At 31.2% G+C, this 15978-nt stretch overlaps 1 protein-coding gene across 1 annotated transcript in view; it reads right to left on the bottom strand.

Annotated features, from left to right (window-relative positions):
- Positions 1 to 13757: 13757 nt before the first annotated feature.
- Positions 13758 to 15978, bottom strand: part of LOC147014856 (ATP-binding cassette sub-family D member 1-like) — a 42235-nt gene continuing 40014 nt past the window's right edge. The window contains exon 9 of the mRNA XM_085853257.1: positions 13758 to 15448. Within this exon, the coding sequence (XP_085709383.1) occupies positions 15435 to 15448 (14 nt within the window). The 3' untranslated portion in view covers positions 13758 to 15434. The remainder of the gene's footprint in view (positions 15449 to 15978) is intronic.

The following is a 15978-nucleotide window of genomic DNA, read 5'->3' as shown; positions in this document are numbered from 1 at the left end:
CCTGGGGGTTGAACAGCTCACTCATTGAACCTATAAAGATTTGTTCATTCTCAAATTCCTTCAATAGTTTAATTTTCTTTGCACAATAATCCCCATCTAAAATATTGATAAACAAAACATTTGAATCTTTATATTTTTTAAGATACCCCATTTGTGCCATTACGAAATGATAAACTTCTCTTAATGCTCTTGTTTGACCACCTCCTGAGCCACATATCATTTTGAGATTATAGTAAATTGTTTTTTCATTGTTCAATTGATAACCATCAAAGTTTTCAGTCCATTCAAGGATATTCATTTTTTTCTTTACATCCTCTAACTTACTAGTTTTTAAATTAATTCGCTTATTTGTTTTATTTACCTTTGTTTTAGTTATTTTTTCAATAAGACTTATTTGATATTTTTCACATTCATTATGTTTTCCATTTATATACCAAGACTGAGATTTTCTCCACTCTTTAGTTTGATTATTACTTGGTTTAACCATTTATATATTGTGAATTAACGCGGCGGTAGCCCTTAAAAACCCTAACCCATCTTCCCATCGTTAAAACATAATCTATTTTATACACTCTATCATACAATATCCATATGGAACACAATCTATTCCATTATCTAAAATAAATCTCTTATCATCAAAGGCTCCTAATGCCTTTTTATTTACTTCTTCACTATATATGTTATGTTTATAACTTCTTATTGTATTCATTTTCCTATATTCTTCTTTCTTATTCATCAAACAATTATAATAATTTCTAAAAGTTATTGATTTCTTTATTACATATTTCTTTATTCCCTTTAACCTCTTATCAATCTGTTCACCATACTTATAAGCATATGCCTTTGCTCTCAATCCAATAAACTCACTCATTACTTTTCCACCCAACTCATCCTTAAACTTACCAATAACCTTTTCATTCTTTTTGGAAAATAACTCACTCTTCTTGCTGAAATTACTTGTATCATATACTCCAATATTTTTCTTCATATCTTCATAAACATCATCAGTTTTTATATCTAGGATAAAACTATCAGTGTCCATATACAACAATGAAACATTTTCACCATACTCTTTCTTTAAGTCATTATACAAATAATCATACATCAATATCTTTGATAAATCAAGAACTGCTGTTCCAATATAAATTGGTTTATCCATTACAATACTTTCCTTTTTCATATGAATTGCAGAAAAGTTCTCTGAAAAAACCTCTTCTCTCTCAAAACTTGGTTTATTTATCAATCTCGAAGCTTCTTTCCAAGATGTTGCGAATCTAATGTTTTGCCTGTTTCTAACATTTTCCATAGTCTTTCCAAATACAGCATTATTCATTAATTTATAAAAGTCCCCTTCAAATTTTACTTTTGTATTTGCTCTCATATCTGTATTGAATTGAATATACTTTTTCACCCAAGGACTTTGTTTAAATTTTAAAACTCTATGAATTTTAGCTACTCTCAATCCTTCTCTCAAAAACTGTTTTAAGCTTCTCTGATGCAAAACATATCCCTCTTTATCATAGAATGTTGTTAATAACTTTTCTGTTGATTTACCTTTAATATTAAAACTTTTATGATAATCACTTAACCATTCTTTCTTTGGAGTTTCTTTCTCACATGCAAAAGGAAGATCTTTATGCTTATTATGAAGATCACTCGGGTACCTCAAATCAACTTCAAAATAATAACCTTCTTCTTCGTCATTCAATTCCTCTTGAGAAGAAATAACAATATTCATCAAAGCCTTTTCATAATCCTTTTCTTCCACCCACTCTAATTTACCATAAGGCAGAGATTGAGACATTGCCCATCCATACAAATTATTAGCATCAAAATACATCAAATAATTACTATCTTTTTCACTATCATAATTTGGAAGATATTTATTATTTGCTTTAGCATATCTTTTGAACATACTTGTGATATTCCACCTCTCTTGGACTTCTCAATCATCAAAAGCATATCCACATCACTGATTAAATCTATATCTTGTTTTGTCATTTTCAACATTGCACTCCAAGCTAAACCAGGAGCTGTGAAATAGTGGGCAGGATCTAATCCATAACAATTTTTATGATGACAGAGTGATCTAAAAGCTTCAAACACATCAGCTAACAATAAAACATCTGTTTTTAGATATAAATCATGATATTCTCCAAGGTTCTTTATCTTAAATATTTTCCATATTTCTTGTGCGTGTTTATATTCCTTATCACTTATCTCTTCTTCATAAAGGTTATTATAGAAACTTTCTTTTGAAGGAAGTTGTGTTTCTTTAAATCTCATAAATGAATCCATATAATCATAAGGATAAATTCCCTTACTTGTAAGAATTTTCTCTTTACTTTGAATTTCATTCCTTGTTTGAATTTCCTCTCTCGTAAGAATTCCTTCTTTAATCAGAATTTCATCTTTAATCTGAATTTCCTCTTTAGTTCGAATTTTCTTTATAATTAGAATTTCATCTTCAGTTAGAATTTCTTCATTAATTAGAGTTTCCTCTTTACTTTGAATTCTCTCTTTAATCTGAATTTCCTCTTTAGTGAGAATTTCCTCTTTTGGAAAGAATGAATTAAGATTTGGAAAAGAGTCCGTGGAGCTTAGATTTGATGCGAGGTAGGCTAGTGGTGTTCCCATAAACTTGTAAGAATCTAAAAACCTAATACGAGTTAAAGGTTTTGTGAATATCATTTTTGAAAATGAAATATACTTTTGACTTGTGTTTGTTATAGCAGAAATATTCCCTGGTGTTTTTGAAAGTTCATTTATAAATAGATGTGTATCATAGTTGGCGCTGTTGTGAAGAAAGACTGGAATAAAAGAAGGTAATTTATAATTAAGATTACAACAGGAATGAGCGGGACCTCTATATTTACCAGTAAGATGACAATGGTCTCTAACTTTAGACTCCTTAATTTCCCCCTCACAAATATGACAGATATTGTTCATTCTAAATTCTAATTTTTCTTCTTTGGTTAATTTCATCGGTTCATTTGTTTCTTTCATTAATTTAGTGAGTCTTATACAATCCTTTTCTAATCGTTTTACAAACTCTTGTGAAGCATTTTTTCCATGATAATGTTCAAGTTTGTTATACTTTTCTCCAACAGATGATTTGATATAATAACAGAAACCACAAGGAATATGTTTTTGATATTTATTTGTACATGGTTCTTTTGGATTAGGAGAAGCAGTATTTATCTTTTTAAGGATACATTCAAAATCAGCGTATATCACAAATGGGTGCATGATAGATTTATTATAATCTTCAAAATAAATCTTTTCACCAGGTTTAGGCATTGTAATTACAGCTGATTTATGATTACTACAATATTTTGAATGTTGTTTTAATCGTTCTTTTGTATGAAATGAATTAAGACATCGCTTACAAGGATATATTTTGTTTGCTGTTCTGAATACCTGAGAAGAGATTAATCTTGATAAATTATTGATGTATGTGTAATGTGAATTCTTTCCAACACTAAAATATAAAAGGTCAATGTGTGTTTCTTCATTTTTATAGTTGTTTGAAATTTTTAATATTTGAACTTTGTTTGTATCCGTTAATCCATATACATTAATAGAAAGATTATTCTTTTTCTCAAATTTAGGAATATCTGTTAATGGCATTGGGAATTTAAAATCTTTAATGTCCAAGGTATTCTCATATTTCATATATTGTTTTACTCTTTCTGAATTACATTTTGGTGGATGTAAGTGAGCAAGAACAGACCAGAGAAAACATTTATTATCATTGTTCTTAATATTAACAACTGCCTTCTTTAGTTTTATTTCTTTTGGTAATTCAATATAAGAAGAAGCTTTAAGAGGGTTTGATTTTAGAATGTGTATATCTAAAAAGATGATTTTTTTAATATTGAATCCACTTCCTACCACTGTATTATCAACATCCTCCTCTTGTCTTGATAGTTCTTCATAAACCCCACTATTCAAAAAATCTTGAAATGATGTTATAAAATGAAGATCTGTTCTCATATAAGGAGTTTGTTCTTCATCTTGTCTTTTCATATTCATTTTCACTCCCATATAAAACTTTAAAGTTTTCATTTCTTTTAATGTCTTTTTAATAAATTTTTCAACATCGGGTTTCACTATTTCAATTGATTCAGCTATTGATGATGGACCGGGTTCTCCAAATTGAAAAATCCTTATTTTTATATGCCCTTTAAATGCCTCATCAGTGTTTTTAATATAATAGTCTCCCTTTACTTTAAACTCATTTTTCTTGTGTTTTTGTGATTGAAGATGTTGATTATAACTACTCTTCAAAACATCCTTTGAACAGATATCACAATGTTTTCTTTCCAACTCAAGAGGAGATATTTGATGAAATAGATTAAATGTGTGTTTGTTGGTTCGGAGGTGTTTTCTATAATGTTTATATTCGTGATTACAAACATCGCAGTACGTTGTATTCACCATATTTATAGAATAAAACTTTGCTTAAACTAAAATTTTCTTGATGAAAATTTCGTTTAATTTATAGGTGAATCTGTGCTTAAAAACATTTTATCCTCCAACTTTTTCACTTAATAAATACAATGTTTCAAGACACAAAAGACAAGTTTCAATCAATCTCTTCATCTGTTAAAGATACTGAGAAATATGTCAAGGATGTAAAATTGAACAAAGATAAATATAACAACTATTGGATAAAAACTATTATGGTAAATAATATGAGTTCTTCAATTTCCTTCAGTGGAAGGGCTTTTAGTATACCTGGTAGAACATCAATTAAAGTATCTCTAACAAAAGTTTCTCCTCTCCTTCTAGTAATATATTCAAAACTAGAAAAAGCAATGAAACAAGAAAAAGTATCAAAGAACAAAAACCTTATGGATGAAGCTTTAGAAAGAAAAGATAAGACCATCTGTAATATGCAAGGAGAAATTTGTATTTTTTTCAACAACACTAAAGATGTAAATCCTGATGAAATAAAGGATGTTAATATATCAGGTGAAATGACATTTCGTTCAATAGTAGTTAACGATAATTTTAAAATTACCTTTAATTTAAAAAATGTTGTCGTTGAATCTGATAATGAAAAAGTATATCGATATCGATGGTAATATACAACTGAAAGTATAGATGAATTTCAGTTTAAGTAAAGTTTTACTTTATAAATATGCTAGACTTTCCTGATTCTCCATATGACAAATTTGAGAATTGTCCTGCGTGTGAAAGACGGGGATTAAACACAGAGTCAAAAGCCTATAAACAATGTATATTCTGTGATTATCTTCTAATTAATGATAATAAAAAATATAAAAAGGAAAATAATTCTTTTAGATTTACACCAAAAATGAGTTACTTTACAAGATTGATTAGAGAAATGAATGTAAAGTATGAGGATGATAACACACCTTTCCTTACAAGGGAAGAAACTGAACGTATAAGAGAAATGTTCAAAGGATTGTTGTTGTATATTATTCATGGATGTAATTTTCAGGGAAATATCAACATAAGATATTGTATAAATAAAATAATGGATTATCTTGAAATTAAACCTGAACTTAGGATAAAATATAGAGTTTCTAAAAAAGCCAATAATAAATTAAATAACCTGTTTTTCAAATATATAAATGAATGATTTTTTACCTATTTGGGAAAATAAGATAAAATTTAACAACCATAAAAATCTCCCAAATTCATTAAGATGTCTCATAGTTGGTTCAAGTGGATGTGGAAAAACCTGCTTACTTTTAAAAATGCTCCTCACTCCCAACTTTTTAGATTATGACAATTTAATAATTTTCACAAAGTCGAGTTTTCAACCAGAGTATCAACTACTCTCACAAGGTTTTAATGCTGGTCTTCAAAAAGAAGATATAATCGGTTTATTTAAACGTCAAAAAAACCTAAATGATTATAACATTGAAGATATAATTCAACTATTTTGTGATACACAGAGATGTAAAAAGAAATCAAATCTTATAACTTGTATTCTTAGTGATAATACGGTTGATATACCGTCTCCCCAAGATTTGGATAAATCAAAAAAGAACCTCGTTATCTTTGATGATTGTGTTTTTGAGAGAAACCAAACGGTAATGGACAGCTACTACACAAGAGGGAGACATTCTTCTTGTAATTGTATTTATCTTAGTCAATCGTACTTTCAACTTCCTCGTCGTTCCATCAGAAACAATGCTAATACTTTTATTTTATTCAAGTTAAATTCAATAGATATCAATAATTTTTGGAGAGATAATTGTTCTACATTATGTAGTAAAAATAAATTTGAGGATTATATGAAGCACACGACTGAAAAATATAAATATATTGTTGTGAAACAAGATGAGATATTAAGGGATATATTTTTTGTTTTATAAACAATTACATATATAAATGACAACTATTATTATAAATCTTGTGGGTAAATCTGCTTCTGGAAAAAACTTTCATAAATCAAGGTTCTTGTGTAGTACAAATGAGAATATTGTAAATTTACTTAAAAAACACCCCGTGATACGCATTGTATCAACAACAACTAGAGCAATAAGACCTGGAGAAGTAAAAGGTGAAGATTATCACTATATTTCAGTGGAGGAACATATGCGATTGAGGAATGAAGGACAAATATTTGAGGAGGTTTCTCTTGGTACAACAAAATATTCACATTGTAAGAGTGAGTTAAAGAAACTAAAATCTGGTGGTGTTGGGATATTAGAAACTAATCCAGAAGGAACGAGACAAATTATTAAATATCTGAGCGGAGTGAAGATTTTATCATTCGGTTTTGATGTTGATGAAGAAACTCAACACAAACGTATGAAAAGCAGAGATGCAAGGATTAGTGAAGAAGAAATTACAACTCGCATTAATGTTAATAAAGAATTTGATGAAATATTTAAAGAAAAGGATTTATTTGAACACATCTACTTGAATGATGAAGAAAAGGAAAATTTCCCTGTTGATCTTTACAATTCATTAAATGATATTTTACAATAAATAAATGGATACAAAAGAAAGAGCAAGAAGATTTAAGGAACATCAAGAGTTGGTTTCAAAAGTTGTAAAACAACAGGAAGACATAAAGAAGAAACGCAGACAGAAACTAACGGGCGAAGAAGCATTTGAAAAAAACAAGAGAAATTTTTTAAACCACTTTTAAAAACTTCCCAAGAAAAAATGAAAGATGTTTCCACAGTTCCCACAGTAGAATATACTCCTAGAAAGCTTCAAATGTTAAAAGATTTCAGTCAAATGACGGAGGAAGAATTAGAGCATTTAGGAGAATTAGAATATGATGATGAAGGTTTATTTCAACAACTGAAAGAGATTAATCAACCCCCTGATTATATTGTGAATGCTGTTCAAAACAATGAATATTCAGCGGATTCAAAAACCAAAGCAGGACTCATTCCAACAGAACAACCAGCAATATTTCATCTTGTTCAAGAAAAGGTATTGATATTTAATGATGAATTAAGGTTCTTAAGTTCTGCTCAACCCCCTGTTAAACTAACTCCGAGATTAATGTTTCTTCTCACAAAAGATGGAAGACAAGGTTCAACTGTGAGGGATGAATCAAAGTATATTGATAAACCATTGGATATGGAAAATAATGATGATAGAGTATATATTGATTTGCTGAACACTCTAAATTATAAGGTTATTCTTTCTGGTAAAAGTAGGAAGAATGAGAAGGAGAAACACATTATTCAGGCTTTAAGTATCCTTGGTTCAGGTATTAGTTTTCTTCCAAATGACCCATCGCAATTAGTTAATAGACTGTTATTGTTGTTCGGCAGTAAGAAGGCTGGAAATAACAATTGTTTTAATGAAGCATCAGCCATTTTAGACCAGTTGATGAACATGAAAATAATTAATAAATCTCAATATAAAGACATTTTATCTCATATTAAATAAGATGAGAAGCACAATCCTGAGTTTTAATTTCACAACAAGCGACCACACATCTTCATTCCCATACCCACTACAACTTGACACAACAAAAGAATATGAGGCATCTTTATTGTCCATGGAGACTTATAATACCTTATTTAATATAACCGAGAAAAATGACAAGTTTAGTTATAATCCGGGAAGTGGATACAAAACGATAACAGTCTCACCCGGAGCATACGAGATTTCTCAAATATCTTCCGAAATTGCTCGTCTTATGAAAGAACAGGGTGATGAACCAAAAAATATTGTTATAAACATTCAAAAACATACTTCAAAATCAACGATTAAAGTTAAAAATAACTACAAGGTTGATTTCACAATTGATAATTCATTTAGAGAGTTATTAGGTTTCTCCTCAAAAAGATTGAAACTAATGGGACGTTTTACAGTGATAATGTCATTCAAATATCCTCAGGAATAAATTCGGTGTTAATTCACTGTGATTTGATTGATGGTGCTTATAATGATGGATTAAAAACAAATACAATATTTTCATTCAGCGCATACTCAACCCCAATTGGTTATAAATTCAATATGGAGCCTAAAAATTTGGTTTATCTACCTGTGTCAGGAAAAACCATACACAGAGTAAATTTTAGGATAACCGACCAAGATAATCGTGTGATTTCTTTTAATGGAGAAGTTATATCCATCAGAATTCACCTACGTGAAGTTTTTCAATAAATAAATACGATGGTTATTGTGAGGAAGCACGAGTTGGGAAAATATAAAATAATTACAGGGGATGGGATGTTCCTTTCCCGTACTACAAGGGTGAAGGTATGTATCTTGGTAGAGGATACTATAAACCTAAGAGACAAAGGGGTGTTGGACATCAATTTAGAGGAGATGGGATAATTGATACTCTCATGGGTATTGGTTCAACTATTCTTAAACATAAAGACCTAATTGGTTCAACTGCTTCTGCTGTGGGAAATGTAGCAGGTGCTGTAAAGAGTATAAAAGATGCTCAGAAAGAATCTCATAAATTACAAGCAATAAAAGAAATTAAGAAAGGTAAAACTCAGTTGTCCCCCAAAGAACGACAGAAAATAATTCAAATACTTGGATCAGGGTTTCAAAAGTTTTAACATCTTTTTCCTAAATAAATACAAGTATGGAAGCAATTGATAGTATCTATGATTTGGATGATACTATTATTATCTCAAACTCCACTAAAAAAGAAGATTACTTCAAGGTAAATGCAATAACTGGAACAGACTGGAATACAAATGGTACAAAAAGTTTTGAAATAAATAATCAACAAACCTATTTGAATCTCTCCGAAAGTTTCTTGTTGTGTAAATTTAAATTCACTAAGGCTGGGAATAACACAAACGCTACACTTGTAAATGATTTCTTCTGGAAAATGTTTGATAGTGTGCGATTGTATATTGGAACACAAGAAGTTGAAGCGGTTGATTATGTCTCTGCTGTATCTGAAATGATGAAATTTACACTCTATACATTCAGTGATAGAATGGGAAAGGGGTCTGTCGAAGGTTTTATTCCTGATATGTCAACGGGAACAAACACAGACCCTGGATATATTCAAAGGAAAGGAATGTATAATGATGATACAAAAGCAGAAAATAGTTTTACTGTGGCAGTTCCTCTTAAAGGTATATTTGGATTTTGTGATTATGATAAAGTTCTGTATGGTCTTAAAATTAGATTTCAACTACAAAGGAATGATAATGAAAATAGATTGCTTTTTGGTGTTGGTAATGCTTTTGGTGATCAGAATAAATTTGTAATTGAGGAGATGAGTTGGTATATCAGTGAATATACTCCTAATCTTAAAACAGAAGAGATGTTGAATCGAAGACTTAACTCAAAGAAACCACTCAGTGTATCATACCTCAAAAGAAGATGTCAACACGTTAAACTCAATCAAACTACTTACACGTGGAATTTGGGTGTTCTGGAAGGAAAGCCACGATATCTGTGGATGATTTTTAAAAAGCCAGATGGTGATACTGCGACTGATAAGAATAATGCATTGAGTGATAATGCTAAGGTGAAACAACTTCGCGTTTCTCTAGATGGAACATTTTATCCACGAGATAGATTGGAAATTAATTGGGAAAAAAATGATTTTGCTGAAGCATACAAGTCTTACCAAAAGGTGTGTGAAAGTAATGGAAATAAAGAACCTATTTTGGATATGACAGCATTTAAAAGTTTGTATACAATCTATACGTTTGACCTGAGCGCTCAAAAAGAAACTATAAAGTCTAATCGAGTGGATACTTCCCTATACATTGAAAGAGGAGAGAGTGAAGAAGTTGATACATATTGTTTGCTTTTGGAAGAAACAGAATTGCAGATTAATACAGATAATGGTGTGATGATTAGTCTCACATAATTTTTTGTTAAATAAATGAGTGGCAAAGTACCAACTGGGGTATATGTTAATCAAATCAATCTTCATAAACTATCATCTTGTGTTCAAAATCAAAAGCCTTGTACGATTAACGTTAATACAATTCAGAGAAAAGGAGCAGTAAGAATTGATGTTTTGCTCACAAGAGAACAGGTTAAAATCTTGAATGACACTGGCTCACTTAAAATTAAAATGACAAAACCAATGTTGAAAAAATATTCAATAAGAGAGACGAGTGGAGGATTTCTCCCATTTCTAATTCCTTTATTTGCTGGTTTAAGTGCGGTTGGAGCATTGACGGGTGGTATTTCAACAGCGGTCAAAACTGCCAACGAAAGGAAGGCTCAACTCCAGGCTCAAAAGAATTGGAAAGACATAACAAAGAGTTGGAGAAACAAATTAGTGGAAGTGGTGTAATTGTAGATTTTGCTGAAAAACTTGAAGGTCTGCCTGATAAAGCGAGATTGTTAGTTGGAGATATGCTTTCTTCTATAGCACAAGCAGGTGTAAAATTAACGAAAAGAGGTAATGGATTATATCTTTCTAATAAATAAATGAGCATTGATGAGTGGTTGAAAGAATTTGGAAAGAATACAACATCAAATTTACAACTTGCCAAATATTGTAAGAAATTAAAAATTCATAATGTGGTTATTTGTATGAGAGATGAATTAACAAATGTGTCGAAACATACAAAGAATATTATTATGAACTTAGAAGATAATGATGGGAACGGTTCTCATTGGGTTTGTATTTTTAATAGTCAAGACAAATATTATTTTGATAGTTTTGGTCTTCCACCACCTGTTGAAGTCATAAAATTCTTACAGAATGGTGTTTATCAAACATTTCAAGTCCAAGAATTAAATTCCAAGTGTTGTGGTCAATTATGTCTATATGTGTTATTTCAACTCAACAAAAATAAAAAATTTTATGATATTATTTTTAATCTAATATAAATGACTTATGTTGGTAAAGATGGTTCTATCTTTGGTGTATCTCAAGAACTGGATATTGATTTATCAAATTATTACACAAAGGCACAGGCTGAACGACATAAATATAATATAAACAAAAATATTAACATGAAAAATGCTTATAAATTAAAAAATTATCCAAGCCCGACTGACGCGAATGACTTGGTGAGATTAAGCGATTTATCACAATATATATACTTAAATAAAACGGCTGTGTATTCTAAAGATACAGAAGTGTTGATATTATCTCCAGGTCATACAGAATTCACAGTTCGAATTAAAATAAATTTTTATAAAGAAGGGCGTATCGTTTGTATGAGAATAGAACAATGGGGTATGATATGAATGATTTAGGGTATAATTGGTCATTTAAAATTAACCTCGAAGACCTGGAACAATTAAATCAGTCTCGTAAGGAAGAATATTATCCACTTGGTATCGAGAATGAGTTTTGTGGAGCCACGATTAGTAAACAACAAATAAAAGAATTTAATAAGGGTAAATATAATAATGGTTTTGCCCTTGTTTATCTCATGAAAACAGAAAAAACAGGATTATATATAATAAGTAAGGAAATACAAAATGATTTAACTATGGGAAGATGGGGAGGTGTTTCGTGCCATAATATTATTCTAACATATATTTCTAATACATAAATGACAGCAAGAAGGCTTCAAGAAAATTATCATTTCTGTGTCCAAGCATACCTTCAAGAAAAGGGTATTCGGTATTTTAATAAATATGTTCTACAACATAAGAATGAGGTATTTTCAATAAAAGATTGGCATTATGCTGATGTTGATAAACCTACAACTTTAGATTTAATTAGAATGTTAAATAATGAAAAAATTATAAGGTTAAGAAAAGGTAAGGCTCTTTTAGAAATTCAAAAGAAATTTTATTGGTTTCCTGTTGTAAAAAAATTATTTTGGATACAGGAATAACAAGAAATCCTGATGAATATATGTATAATATTCTATGGGGTGTAAACGATTCAAGTATAGTAAGGGATGAGGAAGGAGTTGAAGAAGAGAGGGAAGAGGAGGAAAAGGAGGAGGAGAGAGAGAGAAGGAGGAAAGAGAGAAGAGAGAGAGGGAGAAGAAAGAGGAGGAAAAGGAGAAGAGAGAGAAGGAGGAAAGAGAGAATAGAGAGAGGGAGGAAAGAGAGAAGAGAGAGAGGGAGGAAAGAGAGAGAATGAATAAATATCAAAATATGGAAACCAGTGAGATTCAAAAAAGAATAGAGGTATTAAAGAAAATAACTTATCTCACCAGGAAGGAATACAAAGAATTAACAAGTCTATTTGCAATACTTTCGACAAGACTATTAGCATCGACAAGATATGGATTTTAATTCAAGTTTTTTCTTCAATAAATGGAGGAGAGAGTGAAGGCATTTCTAAGGATTCTTTATGTTTTAAAAATTAAGATTCAAATGTGCATGTTGGAAACTAAAAAGGTTTTTGCACTCTGCAGGAATTTTTCTCATAAATAAATGAGTTATTGTCTCAAATGTAAAAAGAATACTAATACTAAAAATATTTCATATATTAAAAGTAAAAATAACAGGGTTATACAAAAAGGTATATGTTCGGTGTGTGGTTCAAAAAAAAATCAATTTATCTCCAAACACAAACTCGGAGGAGATATACAAAAGTTTTTATCAGGAAGTAAATTTACAACTACTGGAATACCAGGGGAATTACATCTTCCAGGTTATTCTTTCTGTGGTCCAGGCACAAACTTGGATAAAAGATTAGATGAGGCAGACAATCCTAAATCCTGGAGTAAACCAATCAATAGAGTTGATGAAGTGTGCATGAGACACGATATTGATTATGGGAATACCACAACGTTGGAAGAAAAGCATGAAGCCGATAGAGAAATGTTGTATAATTTGTCTCTGATACAAAATCCAACCTTGAGAGAAAAAGTTGATAGGTTCATCGTGAAGAAGATGATTAGTGCTAAATTGAAACTTGGACTTGGAAATTCAAAAAACTTATAGGCTCTAATGATGCCATTAAGACTGAAGAGCAATTAGCTGATGAATTACATAAACCAATATTCACAAAGTTTCAGAGAAGGAAAGTTTATTCCAAGGAAGTTGATTATATCTGGTCTGCTGATTTGATTGAACTCAATAATGATAAGGGGTACAAGTATGCTTTAACCGTTATTGATTTGAGGAGTAGATATGCGTGGGTTGTCCCTTTAAAAAACAAAACAGGTAATACTCTTATGTTAGCTTTTCAACAGATATTTAATAAAAGTAAGAGAAAACCTAAAAATTGTGGACTGATGAGGGTAGAGAGTTTTATAACAAGACATTTATGAATTTTCTAAAAAATAACAGTATTACATTATACAGTACCTTTAATGAAGGGAAGGCAGTTGTTGTTGAACGTTTTAATCGTACCTTAAAAGAGAGACTATATAAAAAATTCACACAACTCGGTTCACAACAATGGTCATCTTTTATTCAGGATATTGTGGATAAGTATAATGACACGATTCACACGTCAACGAATATGAAGCCATCAGAAACATTTACAAAATTAAAATATGAAAAAGAGATTAATGTCAGAAAACCTAAGTTCAAAGTTGGTGATATCGTAAGAATATATAGGTGGAAATCTCATTTTGAAAAGGGTTTTACTGAACGATGGACGAAAGAACTTTTTAAAATTGTTGATGTAATAGATACAGTTCCTTGGACTTATAAAATATATGATTTGGAAGGGGAAGAGATTTTAGGTTCATTTTATTCACAGGAATTACAAAAGACAAAACTAAGCAGATAATACACCTTTGTGGACACTCGAGGGCCAAGTCCGAGGTGTATAACAGTATATAATGTGTGTCAAGGGGGACGTTCTTAGATCTGTGAACCCCAAACACAGAATCCTCAACTGAATAGTCAAGGCTTAACTTTTGTTTGTTGATGTGTATGTGTGTGTGTGTCCCAACCCTCACATTCAAAATCTCAACCCCAACCCTCACATTCAAAATCTCAACCCCAACTCAATCCTCACCCAACACAGTCTTTTTCAAAATGAGATTTCCACCTATATATATATATATATTTTACGTTTTTTTTTTTTTTCTCTTCTTCCAATTCTGTCTTTTAAGGCTTTCAGGTTTGATGACGTAGAAAGGGGGAGTAAGCCTGCACTTTCTTCCCAGAACGAACAATGTATATTTTTTGTTTTTTTCTCTTCTTCCAATTCTGTCTTTTAAGGCTTTCAGGTTTGATGACGTAAAAAGGGGGAGTAAGCCTGCACTTTCTTCCCAGAACTTTCTTGATCTTGCTCCCATCAAGCACCATCCGACAAAGAACTACATCGATAGGTTTAGATCCCAAAGAGTGATAGCAACTCCAAAAGTCTCCAAAATATAAATAAATAAAATAATAATAATAATAAATAAATAAATAAATAAATAAAAGCCCCCAAAAAAGTTTCAAGTGTCCAACATAAACCCAACTTTCCAAGTCTTCAAGGTATAACCACATTCCCGTTGAGTTTCCAAGATATGTATCACATTGTGAGTTATCAATCCAGAACCCACATTTCAAGTATTCAAAGTAAAACCAACTTACAAAGTCTCTTAAGGATAACTCATTTACTGATTTTTTCAAAATTTGTGAGTCTCCAAGGTAGGCCCCATATTTAGAACCATCTTGGCAGAACCCTTTTCCTGAGTCTCCAAGGTAGTTATTTAAACCATCAAGGCAGAACTCATTTACTGATTTTTCAAAATTTGTGAGTCTCCAAGGTAGGCCCCATATTTAGAATCATCTTGGCAGAACCCTTTTCCTGAGTCTCCAAGGTAGTTATTTAAACCATCAAGGCAGAACTCATTTACTGATTTTTCAAAATTTGTGAGTCTCCAAGGTAAAACTTGTATTCTGGCTCATCAAGGTATAACTTGTTCAGTGGGTATTGTCTTGATAACTCACAATGAGTACTATTGCTGTAAAACTCTTTTTCAGGATTTTGCTGGTCTCCAAGGTATAACTCTTTGGTTGGGTCATCAAGGACGAACTCGTTCTGTGGGTCTTGGTCGCTCATAAGGTCTTCAACCAAGCCAACAATTTCCCCCCAAGTTGTAGCAAAAGCAGTATTTTCATTTCGTATTTCAGACACAATTTCCTGTGAGAGAAAATCATAATGTATTAATTAAGTTATTTAATTATTAAATGAGTATGCTTCAATCAAAGTTTGAAAATAGGAAAATAAAAAATCTTACCTCAATAGATAAGAGGTTTGAATCCAGTTCATCAACTTGAAGGTTTAGTTCCATAGAAGACAGAGAGTTCGAGACAAGCACACAAAACACCATTGCCAGCAAAAACAAATGTTTAAAATGGAGCCTGGGTTTGAAGCTTTTATAGAGAAAGACTGGTGGGTGTGGTTTCCTTTGGAAATTCCCTGGGCAAGCCTAGGCAAGCCTTCATTGGGAAATTTTTCAAAACCATAACATCCTGTAATTTTCTAGTGATTTCTTTGTGAGTCAGAGATGAACTGGAAATGATGTAAGAGTGGGCGGGGCTTAGCAAAAGTAGGCGGAGCTTAGGAAAAGTGGGCGTGGCTTAGAAAAAATACCTTATGAAAAGTGGGCGGAGCTTAGCAAAAGTGGGTGGGGCTTAGGAAAAGTGGGCGTGGCTTAGAAAAAATACCTT

The sequence above is a fragment of the Eptatretus burgeri genome, chromosome 13 (assembly GCF_056783735.1).
Source record: "Eptatretus burgeri isolate ZD-2024b chromosome 13, Ebu_testis_v1, whole genome shotgun sequence".
NCBI lineage: Eukaryota > Metazoa > Chordata > Myxini > Myxiniformes > Myxinidae > Eptatretus > Eptatretus burgeri.
This window is presented reverse-complemented; position numbering and strand designations above follow the sequence as displayed.